At 39.3% G+C, this 22,889-nt stretch overlaps 1 protein-coding gene across 1 annotated transcript in view; it reads right to left on the bottom strand.

Moving 5' to 3' along the window:
* glipr2 (GLI pathogenesis-related 2) overlaps positions 1–20,900 on the bottom strand; it is a 58,498-nt gene extending 37,598 nt beyond the window's left edge. Inside the window, exons 1-5 of the mRNA XM_036144701.1 lie at positions 20,830–20,900; positions 20,617–20,643; positions 20,283–20,492; positions 19,909–19,986; positions 12,272–12,421 (exon numbers count right to left, since the gene is read on the bottom strand). Of these exons, the coding sequence (XP_036000594.1) occupies positions 12,272–12,421; positions 19,909–19,986; positions 20,283–20,492; positions 20,617–20,623 (445 nt within the window). The 5' untranslated portion in view covers positions 20,624–20,643; positions 20,830–20,900. The remainder of the gene's footprint in view (positions 1–12,271; positions 12,422–19,908; positions 19,987–20,282; positions 20,493–20,616; positions 20,644–20,829) is intronic.
* Between the last annotated feature and the right edge of the window lie 1,989 nt (positions 20,901–22,889).

Here is a 22,889-nt window from a genome sequence, read left to right as displayed (position 1 = left end):
GCTGGCCTGGGAACGGCTTGGTATTCCCCCAGAGGAGCTAGCCCAAGTGGCTGGGGAGAGGGATGTCTGGGCCTCCCTACTGAAGCTGCTACCCCATCGACCAGACCCCGGATAAGCGGAACACGATGTATGTATGTATGTATGTATGTATGTATGTATGTATGTATGTATGTATGTATGTATGTATGTATGTATGTATGTATGTATGTATGGATGGATGGATGGATGGATGGATGATGTTAGAAATAGTAGTAATTGTTGTAATGTTAATATTCTTTTTTCACCATTTTATTAATTTCTTAACCACACTTACAAAAAGTTTTTTTAAACCAGAAACAAAATTCAAACCTAGAACAGAGTATAAACCCACTGGTTACTTTGTTTGGTACACCACTTTACTAGGTACACCTAATAAAGTAACCAGTTTCTTGTCAACAAGAATAGCAAATTACATGGCTGCCACTAAATGCATTTAGACACCCAGAAGTTTGTTGAAGGAAATTTGTTGATATTCAAATTCGGCGTGGGAAGGGTGAAGTATGAGAATTTAAAGTATATGACATGGTTGTTGGTGCCTGACAGGATGGACTGAATATTTAATAAACTACAGATCTATTGGAATTTTTATGCACAACAATCCACCTGGTCTTCAGAAAAGGAAATCTCAACCAAATGAGCATTTTTTAAATGCTAAATCCTACTTAAGAACTGTTGCTGACCATCTTCATCCCTTTATGACCACAGTTTGCCCATGTTTTGATGGCTACTTGCAGCAGGATATTGCATCATGTCAAAAACTTCAAATCATGTCATACACCAGTGGCCTCAGCAGTCAACATATCTCAATCCAATAGAACACATTTGAGATGTGGTAGAACCAGAGATTCCCGTTGTAGATTTGCATCGGACAAATCTGCAGCAACTGAGTTATGCTGTTGTTTTATTATTGCGCAAAATCTCTTAGGCACCAAGTTGAATCTATATCACCAAGAACTGAATTCAGAACGTAATTCAGAGGGCTGAAAGAGTACAGCCTGGTATTAGCCAGGTATACCTAATAAAGTGGCCGGTAAGTCCCTAATTGTAAAGGTTTAAATGTGCTGACTGTCCAATAATTCTGATAAACATTTGGCTAAAATTTAGCTTCACTGCCTCACGGCATTAGGTAGGCGTAACAGTGAGGAAAACAGCTATATTTAACACGTGGCAAAGATTGGTGATTGAAATATCTCATTTTTCTCTGCAGCACCCTGAGTAGAAAGCAGCTACTCTGAGTAGTTCTACCTCATGCTGCCATACTCAGCGCTAAGGTAACTAAAACTCAACATCCTATCAACCCTGAGTTAAGAACCAGCACGAGCATGAAAGAAGCCCTCATCAATGGAACACAGATAAGGTGATTCACCATGGCAACAGCAGGTTATAAGAAGCCCAGAAGTGCACATTTCCCGCAAGCGGAATTAGAAATCTTCAATAAACGCATAAGGACAATATTGAAGGAGTCTTTATCAACTCGGGTGGCTCGCAGTTCAGCAACCTGCAGTTGGAGTGCTGCTGTTTTTAAAGGACATGGAGGTACATCCTGCTAGGCGCATTCAAGGTCAGATGCAAATCAATGACCCGCCGTCACTGTTCTGGGTCATTAGAAGCTATTGCTTGGTGTGAGCGGAGTACTTGGTCACCTGAATCATAACGAGACTGCTGATGTAATCTCTTTGGAATATGTTGGAAGATTATGCTGTAAACACTGAGGAGTTGGAAGCACAATCCACCCCCTCCTGTTTAATGATGGAATTTCTCTTTCAGTGATCCGCTGCAAGTTTTGTAGCGGATCACTGGTCAGGCTCAAAAGCTTCTTCTTCCAAGTGAAAGAAAGGATTTCATCATATCTGTTAAATTTGATCATGACTGTGACTCACACGCTGTTTGTTATTCAATGGTCAGTGCATGCAGTCGCACAATAACATTTCCAGTGCCTTAATTGACAACATTATCTGAATTCCAAACCATCATAAAAACAGCCATCCAGTGATGGTAATCTGACAAAGTCTGAGGTATTTACTCTATTTTTATTGGATCTACTCATACTACAATACAATGTTAATGTAAACCACAGTTTAGTTTCAATGTTGTGTTTGTTCTGTGCATTTCAACGCTTCAAGTGCTTTTGAATAACACTTTATTCAGATCTGAACTGCTGAAGATCTTCCAGCACATTCAGTTGAAAAGAATTATAGATTGACTAAAGTGTTTAGCAGCTATTTTTGCTGTAATTTGGTTTGTGTGTAAAGTCTTGTAAATTAAATATATTATGAAAAAATGTTGTCCTTATGAAGTCCTTATTTTTCTTTTGCTGAAGAGTTTTACATATTAAATAATTGACATAATATCAAAAAACAAGTTTCTTTTGAAACATTTATTTTAAATGGTATTGTTGATCATGACCATATCTAAACATTTACAAATACAATTCGAAATCTATCTATCACACAATGTTTTAAAATCATTCTTAAAAAATATATTAAACTCTGTGTAGTCGTAGCTTTTTCTGGTATGTATAACTCAGTTTCGAAATTCAAAAGCAATCAGTTTGAAATGTGGCATGCTAGCAAGGAACAATCCTGGTTTGGAACTACCAGTCAGAACTCTGCTCCTTGACTTTCAATAAATTGAACCATTAGTAGATACAGGTCTTTGCCATATGGTTGTGATGGTGCAAGGGGATTGATGATGGATTTGACAGATTCTAATTCAGCAGGCGATAAGGGTGATAGAGTTTCTGGAAGTTGGACTCTGTGGGGTTCTTGTCTGACGCCATCAAACGTTTCTCAGTCAGTATCAAACAACTGCAGGTTCTGTATATAAAAATAGATAAATTAAGATTGAAGACAAGAATAAAGTGAGTTAATGTGAGTTGTTCAAACCTCCAAGTCTTCCTCTACATCAGCTGGGTTTTGCATGTGTCCCATGACCCACAGCTGGTTCGGGGTAAGTGTTATGGGAGTTCTAAACAGATAACTGACCACAAGATCAAAGGTTTAGCTTTTATCTACAATTTAGGGTTCATCTAATTAAGTAAGGCCTGTTTTAGGTACCTATGCGCACATTATTTTAATCTTACATTAGACTAGGTAAGCTAAGCCTGTTCAGTAACCAAGGTCGAACCCGTCTATTCTTCCCCACCCTGAATACCCTCCTACTCCTTTCTCCACTCACCCCTCCGATGGACAATAATCCACCACTCCAAACTAACAACACCAGGAGCAAAGGCAGGAGAGGTTCAGTGCGGGCAGGGGAACCCCAGAAAACGCTACCCCCAGGGGTAGCGTTTTCTGGGGTTCTGTTAAGGCCCCCCTCTCAGGGAGATCTGCTCTCGGCCAACCTGAGCCTGAAAACCCTGTATTGAATCTAAGTTTTAACATTACCAGCTAATATTAAAGGATCTTTAGAGCCAATCCGATCCTGGTTCTTCCTATATCAAATCAAAAGGTGCATCAACCATAGATCTTTGTGTGTCTGAAGCAAACAGTTTCCATTTTTTCCCCATACAACCATATTGATCAACATGATGCAACATTACAGTGTAGATGTCATCACACCAACAGTCAAACATGTAAGTCAGTGGAACAGAGCAGTTAAACAAACAGCAACACAATACAAGAAGAGTCCAAAACGTCAAGAACGCAAAGTTAAGAAAGCCTTCAGGCCTTTCATGGCACAAGGCAGAAATTAATCTAATCGCGCTTAGAGTCTCTTCAGGCAACTCCTCCCGTTGAAGAATAAGGAATCAGAGTTCTCTGGCTTCTTCATCCCCAGTCCTCTTCTTGGTTCCCCCTCGCAGGCTGGACGATTGAGCTGGATGGTAATAAGCGTTCAGTTCTAGATGGGCACTGAGCATTTTATTTTGCATTTCTCTCCACAGCAGCTCGTCCTGGGTGCCATGCCTCAGGGGTCTCCCCACCCCCTGTGTGTGTGGAACGTCTCTCGTTGTAAGGATCTCACCTTATGTTCCGTTCAAGATGTTCTTTACACAACAGGAGTTCCAATGTGGGATTTCTTTGCTGTTTTGATGTTCCTCAGAGAAAACCTTCATTCATTGATATCACCTTCAAGCTGTTACCCTTTTATCATCACAGCCTCCCAGCAATCTTGACCAGTTCCAAAATGTCTCCATAATTTAATCTAATTAAATTAATCTTACTTATTTTCTATATGTAAGAGGATAACGATTAATTTATCCTGATCTAAAAGCCTTCTAGGTTAAAGGTTTGCTAAACTCAGTGTTATGTGTTTTTCCCTTAGGATGTTTAACTGGTTAAAAAGACTATTGAGTTATTTGTGTTCAAGTTGAAAGATATTAAATCTCCTTAAATAGTGTAACCACTGTACACTTATGCTTTAATCCTAAATTTACCTAAGTAGGATGTGTCATTATGCTAATTTTATTGCAACCTTTTCCATTTTAGCCAGTAACCTTTCTTTGCGTTATATTGATGCCTGCCAGAATAGCAGAAATCAGCTTACTCTAAGATGTTCATTAAATGAAATGCTATTTAAAAGTTCAGATCACTCTACTTATATAGTGAAAACTAATTAATTAATTAATTTATTAAACTGTTGATATAATACCCACTTAATTTATTAAGTTGCTCTATTATTCCATCAAGTTACTTCTTTAAAAGTTTTCACCTTTACATAATCCTAATGTGTTTCGTAATGTGTGTTTTGTTTTAATTGTGTACAACAAAATCTGAAGTGAAATGCATGAAGTCGTGTCTGCAGAACTCATCTGTGTTTTTGTCTAAGGTTGTCCGATGCTTCAGTCATATTCCTTGCCATTGTCCATTTTCAGTCCAATGTCTGAGTTCAGCAGCACAACTTTCTCCTTCCCTTCAAGCCCATCCTCCAGTCCTCACACCTGCAAACAGAATTAATTCTGCCAGCATTTTTTGCCAAAGAAAACGCTCCATAGGTTGAAAAGAAATTACAGCAAAGCAGTTACAAACATTTTAACTACAGTGTTCCCTCTAAAATGACAACCATAAAAGAAATAAAAGGAGAAAAAATAAATCAAACTTTGCCTCTGACAAAAAAAAAAAAAACTCAAAACTGGATCAGGCTGAAGTCAATGACATCACCTGTTCTCCTTGTCCCAAGGATCAGCCCCCATGGCACTGCGGCACTGTTTTGGTATTCTCTTGCATCTGAGAATGTCTAAAATGAGACTAAATCTGTTAGCACATTCCTATCATATTGACCAGGTTTCTTTGCAAAGAAAAAGAAGCAGAAAGATAGAGCTGTTAATAGCAGAAAGCAACAAACATCTTTAAGACACCACCTTTCCCGCTGGAAGATCTCATGGCATAACTTGGTTAAAACTAAGTATAATTTAGTGTCCAAATCCGATTATGAATCCTTACCGCACTGCTAGCACTGTCTTCTCAGAGTCTTCTGTTGGCAGAAAGGTGGCGTCTCCTTTAATCTGAAAGCAATAACTCAGAGAAAAACAAGAGTGTTAATAGCATGCAGTTAAAATCCTGGTCCCCTTAGTGTCACTTTAACGTGATGTTGTTCTGCTGATCCTGGGAAATTATAGCTATTCCTCACCTTTACTTTGAAACTCTGTTCAAAACATCTCCAAAAGAAAGAAAACAAAAAAATAACCAAAAAACTAAAACAAAATTGTCTCCCAAGGAGCACAATTATTTATTTTCCAACATGACATGGGTTTTGACTTATTACAAACTTTTTTTATATCCTTCTGGCCCTTTGACCATGTGCATTTGCTGTTAGTAATACTTTTATTCATATATACCTTTTCAATCTAAATTGGTCAAGGGTGAAACTTTAAAGCAATGATTTTTCCTTTTTAGTTTATTTTTGAACTATTTTTTTATTTTTCTCTGTAAATGATAAGAGTTTTCTCCGTAAGCACATTGAGAAGGCTACCCAAAACAACCCAAGATTAGAATTAGAATTTAACCCTTCAGAAGCTGGCTTTATTTTTTTTCCCTCTGACATAGTTTTCGTGCCCCAGTCTTGCCATGACATTCAGATGTTTACATCATGGTCAGAGTTGTTTATCATATCTATTGTCCTGTTTCAGGTTAAACTATCCCTCTGAGGATCGCCTCAGCTCAGCATAACTAATAACATCAGATGATTTTGTAACTGATGACGAGTGTAACGTGGCCTTCGGATATTTTGACGCTTTTCAAAATTTCTCATTAGTTGCAGTCAAATCCCAAGTAAAAAGAAATAAAATAAATTAATAGAAAACCCTTAGGAAAGCAATTCATATTTAGTTCCATACAGTTTGTTCAAAGCACAGTTTTTTCTCATCTATTTAAATAAAAAATCATGTATATCTAAATTTCTTTCAACTGGACTGGTTTGTGATAAATCATTATTATTATAAGCAATGAGATCTCAGTAATTTTAAATTACTTTAGGGTTAAAAAACAAATGATAGGATCTCTGCCTAATTTTGCAAAACAGTAAATTCAATATGCTTTATGTAAAGTTTATTACCAGTTCCAATTTCTAACAAAGCTGAAATATTTCCGTTCAAGCCATGTTAATCTCTCAGTGTATCGATTTAATTTGGGTCGAACATTAATGTGGAAAAAAAAAACTTTGTTATTGAAGTCTCTCTTTTCTTTTCCCTTTTAGTTAACATAGTCCATGCTTAAAAATGTCATTTGAATTACGGCGCTGCAGTTCTCCTAAAACAAATGAACATTTTGAAACCATGAACATTAATTTTAACCGAATTAATTCACACAGATGAACGTTTAGTTACATATGATAGATACATACATACGTACAGTTACATACAAACGATGACATTCAGACAGACAAACACATGCAGGCCTGCTTTTTCACTATCTTAAATAGTTATATTTTTTTCATAAATTTTAAACGTCTATGGCAACGCTGAAAGATGTTTTAAACGTGTTAAGTTCCCGCTTAGTTTAAAAAGTGGACAGCGTGCGCTGGCTACGACCCCCGAATGTTTCGTCCACACACAGTTTTACGCTTCAGTCCTGCAAGGATACAACTCTGTGTCTCACAGACATCTGGACACTTACCCATTTTTGTAAGTTATACGTCGTTATTAGCAGTTCAGAACACTTTTACCCATAACGGGAGTGTCTCTTGTCAGTCCCCTTGTAAACGCTTCCCCGGTGCAACGTCCTTTTAGTTCCGTTTTCTTTTTCTATTCATTTTATTAAAGTTTCGCTTTTATTTTTCTCTCTTGATTTTATTTTTATTATTTAGTAGCAGTACTGCAATTAAATAATAATAATAATCCCTATGTGAGAAATCTGCATGTTTAATCAAATCATTTCAAATCATTTATGCATGTCATGCTTCTGGGCCCCTACTTTTTCAGCATGAAATCGAACGTCCCACCCTGGGGCAAGGCTTGACCCTGAGAACTCTGCCTTTGACCCATTACATGGACTCTTCTGCTTCCAGACTTTTTTAAAATTATTTTTATTTTTTTATTTTATTCTTTTTTTTTGTTTTTATTATTATTATCTACTTGTCCTTAGCACGATCGACCAACTAAAATGAAAGGCCTCACATCTGATGGTCGGCTTTTTGGTATAATGGTCGGGGTCCCCACTTATCAAAGCTGCGAACGTCTTCGCAACAGTCAAGGACTTAAGCATCCCTGCCGCTTTCACCCACTACACTAGAGGACAGCCTCTTGTACAAAACCAAGACAAGATGACTTTAATTGACCAGCTGCAAACTGCTCAGCCCGGTCACCCGTTCTCCAGGTGAAAATCACTCTGTCCCTCCTCCTCCCAGCATGAGAGTCCGTATTTCAACTGAAAACGTATTTTAATTAAATTTTGAATTTTAGTTTAATGTTAAAACCTTAGTCACTGTTCTGTATTGCAAATCCTGTTTTATATACATATAATTAATTATTTCTACTGGCTTTTACTTTTACTACCTTTTAGGTTCACAGTTTTAAATTTAAAAATGTCTTGAGGTATTCTTTAAATGGGGTTTAAATTTTAAAAGCTTGCAAGCATTTTTGAGCAATTGCATTTTTTAAAAGAGCTGGAAAATAATCCCCTTACCGTCTCATGAAAGAAAGGTTCGGATCTTCGCGCCGACGCCCAGAGTTGCTCCGAGACCAGGAGCTCCTCCACATCCCTTGAATATCCATTCGGGGTACCAGAGGCCAGATAACCTCTCCGGGCTGGCGAAAGCTGCTCCTGTCCCCGGACTCCCCGGCTCGTTCTTCATGCGTTACTGAAGAAGGAGACGGTGGAGTGATATAGTTCCAGCACTTTTATTGAGAAACAGAGCATAGATCACATAGATGGAAAGTAATCGCACCCCACGGTTCCGCTGCGGTCTGCGTCTGCCCTGTCTCTGCTCGTCTCACTTTTCGGCTCCCCCTAATACTGCACAGTGACCTTCCCATGAGACAAAACAAAGGCAGTCTATCGTAAACAATCAGTATCCCTCAGCAGCTGCAGCATTTGGCCTTGCAATCAGCAAACAGTGGATCTTATACACAGACATCAGGTCTCCAGGCCTCCTCTGTCCGAGTGGTGTGAGGCCATAGTGACTTCAGAATAATAATTCTTATAACAGTAAGTCCACCTTCAGACTTCAAACGATCGTCCCATTCTTCAGTAAAAGTATGTAGTGCATCTGCCAGTCGAGGGAGGAACACATAATGTGCACAAAGCATTTGAAGCATGGCTGTGAAGTTCCTCGTAGTACAGCTCGACATTGGCCCAGATGTCTCGCCACAGACGTTTGATTCTAAATCAGGTTAAAACTTGTTTCTGGATTTAAATTCAATATTTACCTTTCGATGAATGTAGAATTATTTTTACTTCTTGTCTTTCTTTTTGGACTAAAAAAACAAGGAGTGTAACTTGGCTCTTAAGTGCACTTGATGGGTTCTGTTTTATAGAGTTATGCTTTTAATGTAAAAAAAAAAAAAAAAAAAATCCAGTAAGCAATTTGCAAGTAAAACCTTGTGCATTCCTTGTTTGTGACCATTTTCACAACATAGGCAACTGGCACTGTATTGACTTTAAGTCAACCAGAAAGGGTGGCGATGGTTAAAACTTTTTTATTTTTTTTCATTGCAGATGCATCCTTATTATAAAAATGTAATTTATTTTATTTGCTTATGGGCATTTTGTGTTAATTTCTATTACTCATAAAATAAGCTTTGGTAAAATCTGCATAATGTGCCAATGTTTAATCTGATTACTCGATTGTCAGAATAATTGAAAGAATACTTGATTACTAAAATAATAATTTGTAACTGTAAATACAAGGATTCCACCCTCTGTTGCATATGACATTCTTTTCAGAAAGAAGACGTGTGGATAGAAAATCATCACAGGGAGAGGAATGTTAGCTTAATATCTCTGCATTTGCTGTCTAATAGGCCATTCAGGTGATATTTAAAAAACTATATTTACTATAATTTTTATTCAACACAACCTATGCAAGCATGTATAGCAACTGTGAAAGTACATGGTCAACGTAAGAGAGGCATACTTAGAGAACTTAGAAAACAACTAGATTTACAAGGGGATACATATTAGTTTGTATATGTGCATGCTTCCATTAACATTTTCATACAGGGTTTACAGGTTTTAGCATTTATCAAATATTTATGGGCTTCAATTAAAAAACATTAAAGTCAGGGGATGGTCTTATGACTCTTGAATAGAATTGCTTTATTGCCCCCCTTGGGGGAACCTACGTTTCAGTACAACTCATCAACAGAAAGGCATACATGGGAGACAGGTTCACTGAGGCCTTGGTGCCTTTTCCAAGGTGCTGCCTTTTGCATTGTATAGAAAAGGAATACATTGGGATGGCTAAGGGAAAAATCAGTCTCCTACTGTACCCTCTGTCTCTTAGGATGTACAGTAGGAGAATGCAGATTAAAAAAAAAACCTCAGCACAAAAAAAGCAACATATACACCGGCAGAACGTACACAGAGGCAGGGAGTCAGAGGAGAATGTATTTATATATGCTCATGTATGTATGAGTGTGTGTGCGCGTCAGTGTAGGCCCATGATTGCCCAGTAGCCCTCCAGCCATAGTTCTAGATGATATGTTATCACCATGAATGACTTGAGAATAAAGTCATTCATGGCTTTTCCCAAACAGATTATGTTAGAACAGAGTTTGTCTTTTTTGTCCTTCAATAACAGTAAAAACACAAATTATTCCAAAATATTTTAGCTTTATGAATTCATAGAAAATGTGGTCTATTGTTTCTATATTGTTTTAAGAAAATGTGCATTTTGTCACAGGTGTTTGGTTATTTAATAGTTTTTGGTTCCTTTGATTGTGCATCTTTCAGTTAGTGTTTAGTTTTTGTATAGTTTACATGTGTTTTATTCCCTTCTAGTTAATCACGACACATTTATTGTTCAGATCAGGTTGTCAGTAATTCTTCTGAGGGGTAAATTGTATTTTATATTTTAAAATGTGTTTCTTTAGCTTTGATCTGAATTATTGTTTCCCACATACCCTATTTTACCCCTGTTCTGAGGGGCGTCTGAGAGCAACTGGTTTTGCTGTAGTCTCTGTAAATGCAAAGAAGGAACTTGACACCCCACCCCTCTCCAGGTCACAGAGCGTTCTACTCCACCCCTTTTGGCCATGTAGCAAGCTGGGAGACGATGTAATGTGTGGATTAATACGCCCAACAACCGAACATTTTCACTTTTTAAGGGATAAAAAAGTGGATTTTGCACCATATGTCCCCTCTGACATGTATCCGTTTGCATCTTTCAAATGTACAATAGACCATATGTTATTCTTCATCCAATCTTTTTAAAATAATGACTTATTTTGATATAGACTCTATTATTCCATATATTAGTGTTACAAGTAGTTATATACACATAGCATTCTCCTGTATTGCAATTGCACTGAGAAATGTTAATTCATGTAACTTTTGTTCTCACAGTTTTCTGCTTTTTTGGTTTGTTTTGCTTGGACTGAGTTGGGCAAGAAGGCTTTTGTTCACTCAGCGCCCTCCTCCTGGAACTTGCTTCAGAGGAAAAAAATTTCTCAAGGCTTATTCTATAACATGCATGTTTTTAATTGTTTGTTTTTCATTTGACTTTGCAACTTTTATGTTTTTATTTGTCACTGCCTCTTGCCTTGGACTCCCTTCAAAAGGTTCTAATCACAATGGGACTATATTCCAGTTAAATAAACGTGAAAGAGACAAACAAACAAAAAACATATAATTTAATTGCATTTTATTCTTTTGGAAACTTTTGCTTTGTTCATTTTGCCCGGATCACTAAGATAGTTTAACATTTAACACACAATTCAATTTGTCACAGTTAAAAAAGACCATCCCTCCCTTCACTCAGCCCAAGTGTGCAGAACATCTTTTTTTCAGCTCTGTCTCCACAACACTGGAGGCGCTACCTGCAACAGTCCTCCCTCTGCTGGCAGCAACCAGCACAGCTTTTAATCTGCAATAAGACAGGAAATACTGGTAAAACATGAATCAGAAAACAAGTAAACATATTTAAAAGCACAGATAGATAAGGACGTGTTGACACTAAGCCCCAGGCTATCAAAACACCTTCCTGAGAAAAGATTTGCTAGCTGGCAGAAAATACATATTATTCTCCAGTTAGCTCAAGGCGGCACATATTTTTAAGCAGGGAGAATTACATGTGCCTGAAGTTAAACCAAGTAAAATAAATGGATCAAATGAGTAAACACTTCCTTTAAAACTATTGGAATGAAGATACTGTGTAACCTGTTTATGTCTGTTTTACTCTGTGATGTGAGCCTTCACATGTTGTGAAGTGCTTTGCAAATCTCTGTAGAAAGCTAAATAATAGCTGTCTGTCTAGGTTTGACCCTGGATGGTGAAATAATTTCCTTCCTCTTGGTACTTATGTATAAATAGTTAACTATTCTCTCTGCTGTGTTGAGACTGCCAGCTACTCCCCTCAACTGTGTCCATGCTGGATTGCTCTAGTTTATCTCTTACTGTATATTTCTACATAGTGTGATGGTGTGTGAAAGAGACTGGTGGTGTGTATGAGACAATCTGATGGAGTAGGCAAAAACAAGCATAGTGTGTTGCCTAAACAGCCTCTCATAGTAACATAGAACCCTTAATAAGCCTCATCCTCAGGTAGCTGGAAAGCACAGATTCTTCTTTTCTGTTTAGAGAGTAAAACAGTGTCTTTGGAAGGAATGTAAAATGTTCAAATGCTGCTAATGTATTACCTTTTGGAAGGACATTTTTCTCATAGTAACCTGGGTTGGTGTTGTTGCCTGCTTCTCGGTATTGTCCAACCACAAAGACAGTACGACCATCAGTTGCTAGGCCCACACCAAGCTCTTTGCTGCTTTTCCACACCACCTGGGTAAAATGTCCTGCAGAATGAAAGCCAGAAGTCAGGTAAAACCTGAATGTCACACTTCCTGTCTAACATTCAACCATGTTTTTCCTGAGAAAGAAGATAGTCATCCACTGCCCCTTCAGGTTTCAATTATATGTCAGTAATCATTTTTAGAATCTTTTCAGGATTGCCAATGTGGACATATCTATTCGAACAAAATAGTCTCATGTCTACAAAACAGTTGTTGAAGAGCAAAACAGAAATTTTGAAACTTATTTTTTTTAACTTTGTGGTTAGGTCTTTAACAAAATGAGACAAATAATAAAAGTACTAAAAGTCCATTTCAGTTAGTTATAATCCCCTGCTTGGATCCGGAGGATAAGGATAAATTAGGGATGATGTCATTCTGCAGGTCTGGGTGTGTGTCTGGTCTCTCTCTCTTTTCTCTGCAGGGCGTGACGGGCAGGTGCAGTTAATCTCGGCTAATTTGGTGCCTACTTAAGGAGCCGAGACCAGGAGGGGGCCGTCAGTTCTTTCTCGCTTCCAGCGTGGTACATGACCAACCTAACTCCTTTCTGAGTTCCTCCAAGCCTGCCCTAATTCTGTGTCTTTGATCTCTTTCAAGAACCATTAACTCAAGTCCAAGAAGCCATCAAGCCCGGACCCCCTTTGGAATCTGGATTCCTCTGCCCGCCTTGGTCCTCCTCTTTGTGCCCACCTGCCTGTCCACTAGTGATGGCGAGATGAAGCCTCATGAGGCATTGAACCACTCAGCCAACTGGTTCGAGAAAAGGTTCATTTCTTGACGGTTCATGTGCACACAGCACCACCTACTGGCAAGTTGTATAATCACAGCCAGCTGTATCTTAACACGTGTGATGCATTTCATTTTAGTCTATTATGGCTCTTGGGAATGACTTCACAGAAGGTGTAGGACGAAATCATTTGTCTACATAAATTTTGTAAACACATGTGTACAATAAAATATTGTTTGAATGTATTCTCTGTGTGTAATTATTCCCAAAATAGTAGTGACATGATATGGCATGTTGTGTAATAATGTTTTTCTGTGACTCTAGAAAAATGGCATGGGCTTAATCAGGCAGAGGACAATGAAAGTGCTTGTGGAACTAGGCAGGGGGTAGCGAATAGGCTAATGCTTGTGTAACTTGGATGATTTCATGCATTTTTATTAAGAAACAACAATTTCTCCACAGTTTTTGGTTTTAAATGATTTCTCTTTTTTGATACTACTTCTCCAACCTTTGAAAAGACACGCTCACATGGCACAGATGATGCCGGGTGCATAAATAAATAAGTGCAAGTATGTACAGATTGGGGTACTGTGACCGATGATTAGCCCAGTACTATACGGTCCCACAGCTTCCCCTCAGCAGCAACACTGAAGCACACAGAGGTTCCCGCTGCGTCTTTACGCACGATCCAGCTGCTGATGTCTCCTCTCTTTTCAGCTCAATGACAGTAACAGTTTATAACCTATATCACCTTTCACAGCAACAGGTTTCTCATCTCAGTCGACCAGACAAATCTCTATTGCTCTCCTCAGTGCGCTCTGGGCGGTGAGGTGGGAGGATTTTACCCGATGGTGCGCTGCGTGCGAGGGATAAACAGGGTGGAAATGCATAAATAAAAACTGTAAATGGCTCCTATACAGTGATCATAGGAGCTGACCGGTCTGAGATCAGCCTCCTGATGTTACAAGTTCTTTAAAATGAAAGCGCGCACCCAAACGACAAGTAACGTAATTTTGCGCACCTGAAAAAAGCGCACGGCAGAAGCGCATTGAAGCGCTGAGGCACAGAATTACGGTGCATGTAGTTAAAAAATGCAGAATTAATAAAAACAACTTATAACCAGACGTAGCGTTTTAAACTGCATCTGGTGAGCAGAACTGTTTTATGATCCAGAGTGCAGCCATCACTGGTTCTGAATGAAGGCAATATCTGGCAGCAGCTCTCTTCCCCCGCCCCCCTCCCCTCCTGCGTACGTAGTACAGGACCTTACCGGCTTACTTTCAACCGCTGGTTAAGACTAAAATTATTCATAACTCTGATCGCTCCTCCTGCTGCTCTGTTAACATGAACTGCAGCAGGAATTACTGATGGCCACAAGCTGTGAAAGAAGCCGAAACATCTCAGCAGAAGGCGGAGTTTTTATCGTCCGCTGCCCAGATGGGCGTTGGGATTTTTATGCGTGAAAAATGCCATGTTTGCGTGTGACCGTGTGAGTCAGTGACGGTCAATGCGTGATAGTTGAGAGCACTGATCTCCTATCTATCTATCTCTCTCCTAAACTCTCCAAACACCAAACTAACTGTCTCAAACTAAATAACCACTATCCAAACTCTGCTATCCAAACTATCAAAACTCTATCCACTCTCTCAACTGACCGCAACTCGCCTACAACAACCCACATTTTGAATGGAGCCTGTGGGGTTTCTAAAAGCTGTCGAAGCCGCGCCAACATCTGAACCACTTCCCGAAGCAGTCACGTGGTACAGCCGGCCAGCGAGGCTTTGGACGTCATCGTTTTCGGCTCCTCCCCTAAATGAAGCAAGCCTCGATACGCGCTTCACGGAAACGCCCCCTCCATTACTCGACACACGCCTCGAAGCCTCGGCACATAACGTAACATCACTACTGTCCACCCTCCAACACAAACTGCACTGGAGAGAGTGCCACAGGAGCACACCTGAACCCAGGACACCACCCTCCCTGGCTCTTGCCAAGCCTCAGCCTCCGTGAGTTCAGCTTTTTCCATCTTCCCATCTGACTCAGACCTGTTACTCACCACTACCCCTCATCTTTTCCAGCAGAACCCAGAACGATCCAGTCAGACACCATTACCAGTTCCTTGCTCAATTAAAAAAAACATTTATTACTTAAACTGTCTCTGTGGTTACCCTGATTCAGAGTCGTTCTTCTGTCTATCTGCCTCTCAGCCTGTTCGGACGCTTTTTTTCTCTGCTCTCTGCTTGCTTGCATTTTCCTGCCTTTTACTTTTTATCTCCTTTTTATCTCTTAACCTAAACCACAGAAAGTTGGATTTAGTTTTTATTTATTTATTTTCTTTTTATTTTTTTTTACTTATTTTTTGATTTGGATTTTGAAAAGATGCCTTCCTTCAACACAATGGACTTTGACAAGCTTTTACAGAAGATAGCTGTTATGGAACTGAAAATCTGTTGACTTGAAGTGAATTATGATGTAAACGCCGCAAATGGAAATGATACGACCCTGCCCGTGATTCCGAGCGGTGACCACCAGCCCAGCGACTCAGCGAACAAACAGTTCCCTGAGGAAAATGAGAATCCCTGGACCACTCTGGGTGCAAGACCAAAGGACCAACGAACCCCACGCCTAGACAAAGAAAACTGGCCGAGACTACAGAGAGATGTCCCAGGACAAGTGAAACAACAGCGGGCTGTTCCCACAACAAATGATAGGAGTAAACCTGCTGGAAATGCTGGAATTCCTTTACGAAACAGATTCACTCCGCTCCAAAATGTGACCCAGGAGGACAAAAACCAGAGGTATGTCAACGATTTTCGTTCTAAGACATCAGAGAAAAGACATGCCACAGGGCCAAGGACCCTGATATTATGCAATGGTTCTGTAAGGGGGATTAAACATTTCTGTAACAAGAAAAATACAGAGGTGTTGATTTATAACGATGGGAACTGTGGCCTGGTGTCTGATTTAACAGACATCCTTCAGACAGACCTTCCAAGGATCTTGAGAAAACGTCCGACCTTGGAAAACCTCATAATACAAGCTGAAGCCCTGAAAGACGTCAACCATATAAGAAAATCAGAAGTATTAAAAGAGGATTACATTCGTTTGTTGAAACTTGTTGATGGCCTGAATGTCAAGGTTCTTCTTAGCGGGCCTCACCCACCCGCTAACTGCGGAGACGAGATTTTTTCCAGAATTCTGATGCTAAACAAATGGCTGAAAAAAACATGCAAAGAAACAACTGTAACCTTCATAGACAACTTTAACATCTTTTGGGAAAGAAGACATCTGTTCAACAGAGATCGTTTCTCTCTAAATAGGTCAGGTGCAAAACGGCTGATTTCAAACATCTTCTATTCTGTGAACCATGCGTCATCAGCTTTGTCCCAAAACAAAGAACATCCAGTGCCAAAACAAATGATAAGCCCAGTGCAGCCCGAACAAGCCAAGATAAAGATGGCCAGAAAGATGACACAGAATGAGGCGTTGTCAGAGCTACAGGACGATTCATCCCAGATCTCAGCAGGACAACGAAAGGACCAAGAACCTCCATCTTCACAAACACCGGTCCAGACTGGACCCGCCTCCCCTTCTTCTCCACAAAGCCCAGAAGTTCCTTTTCTGGAATTTTCTCATAACATGAACAAAGTATTTAAGATTGGCCTACAGATGACATCCTCTCCACATAGCCATTCTGCTGTGAATAAACCAGGATTCTCCAAAGGCCTCAGAGCCTCAGATCCTCCTCCTCCATGTATCACAGAACACTCTGGTACTGAGGAACTCCAAATTACTTCGCTGTGATACAGATTGGGCCCTGGCCACACGTTTATCAGACATGAGAGTTCCCAGCATCAGCCGGGGCCTTTCGCCGGAGATTATGGAATATCTGTGATGATACGTAGCAGAAATAAGAAAAACAAAAGGATAAACAGGAACAAATACTTAAAAATCATAAACTGTCAGATGCAACCTGTCACAGAGACATCATCAACCACTAAGTCATATAAACTGGGTTTATTAAATATTAGATCTCTGTCAGGAAAATCCCTTTTAATTAATTACTTCATTATTGACAATAATCTTGATGTAATGTTTTTAACAGAAACATGGCTGCATGAATTTAGTGAAGCAGCTATACTGATGGAGTCGACTCCTCCAAACTACAATTTTCTTTGTGAGAGCAGACAGCAAAGGAAAGGTGGAGGAGTAGCAACATTGTTTAATGATTCACTAAAGTGTAAAAAGGTGTTTTTAGGAAAATTTGACTCTTTTGAACATTTGGCTCTCCAGGTAAAGGGCCCGGTACGAACTATGTTTCTGAATGTGTACAGGCTTCCTAAGTCCACATCAAACTTTTTTAATGATTTTAGTGACCTGCTGTCTGTGATATGTGTTGATTCAAAAGAACTGTGTGACACACTTAGAAACTTTGGTTTAAGTCAACACGTTACACAGCCAACACACAAACAGGGACATATTTTAGACTTGATCATCACTAAAGGTCTAAAGATTTCACAGGTCAATGTAACTGATGTTGCCTTATCCGATCACTTTTCTGTTACCTTTGAAAGCATAATTACCAGCGACTCATTTAGCCAAAGGGACATCGTAAGAAAACGCACCTTTAAGGACAATGCCGCGGAAACTTTTATTTAAGCTTACTCTGATACTTCAACCTTGGGCTGCAACTCAGTAGATGAGCTAGTAGATAACTTTCAGTCTAGAGTCTCAGACATCATTAACTGCATTGCTCCAGTCAAAGTGAAGTTTTTTTGCGGGAAGAAAAAATCTCCTTGGAGAAATGCTCCATCAGTTAGAAGTGAAAAAAGGGAATGTCGAAAAGCTGAACGCAGGTGGAGAAAAAATAGACTCCAGGTTCACTACGACATCTATAAAGAGAGACTTTACAGATATAACTTACAACTGAAAAATGCAAGAGAATCTTTCTTCTCTAAGATCATCAAGAAAAACATTAATACGGCTCGTGTCTTATTTTCCACAGTTGACAGGCTAACAAATCCTCCTGTGTCCGTGACTTCCGAACTCCACTCCACCAGGGCCTGCAACGAATTTGCTAACTTCTTTACTGAAAAAATCCTAAAAATTAGAGGATCACTTTGTACTACCATATCAACACCAGAACCAATGCTTTATTCAGCTGGAACTATTTCTGACAAAATGTCCCATTTCAGCGAAATAAACCACAAAAGCTTAGAGCAGATCATTCAGCAGCTAAGTTCCTCCTCCAGCTGCCTTGATGTTCTACCCACAGCTTTCTTTAAAAAAGTTTTACCTGGCATAGCGTCTGATTTGACCCAGATAATAAACACGTCCCTTCTGTCAGGTGTTTTCCCCCAGTCCCTAAAAACAGCAATTATCAAACCACTGCTGAAAAAGAACAATTTAGACAAACTTCTACTCCAGAACTACAGGCCCATCTCAAACCTCCCCTTTATCAGTAAGATTATTGAAAAAGCTGTATTTCAACAATTAAACACCTTCTTAACAACGACCAGCCGCTTTGACGTTTTCCAGTCAGGTTTCCGTGCTCACCACAGTACAGAGACCGCCCTTATCAAGGTTTTTAATGACATCCATATAAATACAGACTGTGGAAGAACCACCGTGCTGGTACTATTGGACCTTAGTGCAGCATTTGATACTGTCGATCACTCCATTCTGTTAGAGCGCCTGGAGAACTGGGTCGGCCTCTCTGCTACAGCTCTCCACTGGTTTAAATCCTACTTAAAGGACAGGGACTTTTTTGTATCAGTAGGTAACTTTACATCGAAGATTACAAAAATCCCATTTGGGGTTCCCCAAAAAAAGTTAGCACACAGCTCCAGCTGCTTCAGCTAAAAACCACTGATCAGGCCCGAAATCTGGGAGTAGTGATGGACTCAGACCTGAACCTCCAAAAGCATCTAAAGACAATTACAAGGTCGGCTTTCTATCACCTGAAGAACATTTCTAGGATTAAAGGACTAATGTCTCAGCAGGATCTGGAAAAACTAATCCATGCATTTATTTTTAGTAGAATTGATTACTGCAACGGTGTTTTCACAGGTCTGCCGAAAAAGTGGATCAGACAGCTGCAGCTGATCCAGAACGCTGCTGCCCGCGTCCTCACTATGACTAAGAAAGTAGAGCACATCACACCAGTTCTAAAGTCCTTACACTGGCTCCCTGTATCTCAGAGAATAGACTTTAAAATACTTCTGTTAGTCTATAAATCTCTAAATGGCTTAGCTCCTAAATACATCACAGACTTGTTATCAGCGTATCAACCCTCCAGACCACTCAGGTCTTCTGGCTCCAGCCTTCTCTGCATACCTAGAACCAGAACTAAACAAGGAGAAGCAGCATTTAGTTCCTATGCTCCACTTATCTGGAACAAACTTCCAGAAAACTGTAAAAGTGCAGAAAGCCTGAGTTCCTTTAAATCGAGATTAAAAACACATTTGTTTAGAATTGCCTTTGAGTGTTCAAGTTAAAATGTTTTACTGTTTTCAAATGTTCTTTTTTGTTTCTACACTATCCCTACTTGCTTTTATTCTGTTTTATTTTCCTATATTTTAATCATGTAAAGCACTTTGCATTGTCTCTGTACTGAATTGTGCTATATAAATAAATTTGCCTTGCCTTGCCTTGCCTTCTCTAACATGACAGATGATGGTATTGTGCAGCTTCTTTTTCATTCATACATTTTAAATAGATCTGTGTCTCAGTTAGGATGGAGGTTTCTGAGTGTGCTGTGTTTTACCAGTCCCTGGTTGGTGTTCAGGTTTATTGAAGTCATAATCCTTGATTTCTCCGTACCAGGCATCTACAGCTTCTTTTCCTAAACATTAGAGCATAAACGGTTGAAAAACAAAACAATGTAAGAAACCAAAATGGAACACCAATGACTGCTAGATGGCTTATGGAGACTCTAGATTCATTTATACAGAACTTTGGTCTCTGTTTGTTTTAAGTGCTTTGTAAAGTTGGATTAGATTGTATAGATTCTTTTAGTGACCAAACACAGAGCAGACAAAATTTATCTTTTTTCTCCTCATTTTATAGAACTGTGAACATGATACATTCCTTTGAAATCAAAGCATGTAAATTATGCTCTTATGTATAAGGAAAAGGTACCTGTTGGTTTCACAATTCTGGTGCTTTGGGAGTAGAAGACATTTTCTCCATCATCAGTGTTACTGTGTCCCAGGGTCATCTTTTTCAGACAATGATCAGCCCATTTCTGTGCTGCTTCATTCAGTTCGTCATTGTATTCCAGTGGTGGAGCATGGTGCAATGCCCTGTAGGCATTGTGGGTTTCCAGGAACTCTTTCTTAAAGCTGGCATCTGAAAAGGAAAAAAAATCCAGTCCTGAACATTAAACTCACTGGAAACAGGTTACAGTTCTAAAGCCGATAACATGAAACATTGGTGATACAAATGAGATTAGTGTTAAAAAAATGGCACTTACCTGCCATTTTTCTCCTGTCAATAAAGTCTGAAAAGGAATGAAACCGAGTTTCAAACAATCAGCAACTGTCAAATAAAAATTACTAATGATCTCAAACAGATTATTGCCTAATTTTAATGGCCCAATCCTAATGACAAAGATTCTACAGATACCTGTCTTAAAAAATAAAGAGAAATATCTAAAAGTGCACTTAGAACTTTTATTAACACTCACCTGCGTTTGGATGCCAAGGGTCTGGCTGGTTTCATCCGGTGAGGATACAGCTTTTCTTACTATGTTCAATTTGCTATTTATGCACTAAAGCTTAACCTATTCTCCCGCACTGCTGGTAGTGGGAGGAGTTTGACACACTGCTCTTCTATCTGTTTACCTGGGAGGAAATCAGACATTTGATCGTACATGTTTTCTTTTTGCTTGTTTGGGCAGCTGATCATGTGAGGTATGAGTGCATAACTCATAGGACTTTAATTATGTTGTAAAAGAGCTATAAGCATCAGAGCAGAATTGAAGGAAGGTTCAGTGTGACAAACAGCTGCTTAATAGTTTGGTTCAAATTCTGTATTTCTTTTTATGCAGGCGGGGACTTCACCACCAAAACCCTACCTACTCATACAACACAAATGAGCAAAAGGAGTCAAAAGAACCTGGATATCATTACTTTGTGATAAAAAAACTGTACTTTAATGTACTTGTGTCTACATTTTTATCCCAGAATGCAGAAATCAAAAAAAATGTGTGGCTTAGTGAGAAAGGTATGAGGGGAGTCGTTGGAATCTAGGTAACAGTAGCCTATTCCTGTGTTCTGTACTAACTTGTTAGTGTCAACTTCCTTTTATAAAAGCCCCAGACTGTGTATGTAGAAACCTTAAAAGAACATCATATTCCATGGAGGAAAACCCATATCTTAGAGTTACACTAAGCTATGCATTCCACTGTAGCAAAGAATGTAAGGGTTACTTGTTTTGGAGCATGAAGTTCCACAGAAAGGATGTAAGATTCTGCACACAAAGGGCGGTCAATCTGGCTGCTAGTTATTAGACAAACGTGTAACAGATCCAGTGTGACCACCCTTTGTGTGCAGAATCTTACATCCTTTCCATGGAACTGCATGCTGCAAACAAGTATCCCTTACATTCTTTTTTATTTGCTACAATGGATTGCAAAAGACTAAACTGGCTTTGATAAGATTTGGAGAAAAAAAGAGTTGGAAAAACACTGCCTTCCTTGTCAACAACCACCATGATTCACATTCAAAAGAAAAGTCAAAACACAGAGGTTGGCTTTTAGATCCCATTGATTATGTGTCTGTCTTTCAGGTAAAACCACACGAAAGCTATGATCAGAATGATACTGTGGCAAATGAGCCTAGTAGTTCAAGATTAGCAATGAAAAATAAACACATCAACAACTCTATATTCCAGAGCAAGATAAGAAAAGAATGTTATTTTCATATAGGAGAGAGCAGTTCCAGCATTTGCTTAATGTTGTTGTCTTTGTTCTGAAACAAGGTCCATGCTGGCTGTCCACAGAGCAGGATTTAATGTCTACATGTAATAGAGAATATCAAAGTCGAAGCATTGGTGGCAGGTAGGGCTGCTTTTGAAAGTATTACAAAGTACAGAACAGAGAATGGAGGATAGAAACTCATGTGATTTACCGTGACTTCCAAAGGCCTTCCACAAGATTCATACCACATGACTTATTCCCATTTTGTCACTTCACAGTTTTCTGCAGATTTTGGTATATTTTCTAGTGATTTAAAATTTCAGACCAAACCATAGCAGAACATAAGTGGGAAGGGTAATTATACTTGGTCTACACACACATCCATTTGCCTTGAGCACGCAATGTGTTTTGCTGTAATTACAGCTTCAAATTTTTTGTGGCATGTCTCTACCAGCTTTGCACACCTGCAGACTGAAGTTCTCCAGCTCAGTCTGACTGCATAGAGAGCTTCATTTATTTTCAAGTCTTGACACAAATTCTCAATTGGATTTGTTTTGCCATGGATATGTTTTGTTATGAACCATTGCATTGTAGTCCGGAGTGTATGTTTAGGGCTGTTGTCCTGCTGAAAGGGGAACCTCCACCGAAGACTTCTGAGCCTCCAGCAGATTTTCTTCTTGCTTAGCTTTTTCATCTTCCCACACATTTTTAACAAACTCTCATTCTCTGCTGAAGACAATATACCCTACAGCTTCATGTTTCACTTTGGGATTCAGGTCTAGTCCACACAGCTGGATATCTGTGAAAACGAATACATTTTATACAGT

This window comes from Fundulus heteroclitus, chromosome 12, assembly GCF_011125445.2.
Source record: "Fundulus heteroclitus isolate FHET01 chromosome 12, MU-UCD_Fhet_4.1, whole genome shotgun sequence".
NCBI lineage: Eukaryota > Metazoa > Chordata > Actinopteri > Cyprinodontiformes > Fundulidae > Fundulus > Fundulus heteroclitus.
Note: the sequence above shows the minus strand (reverse complement) of the source record. Positions and strands in the feature narration are given on the sequence as shown.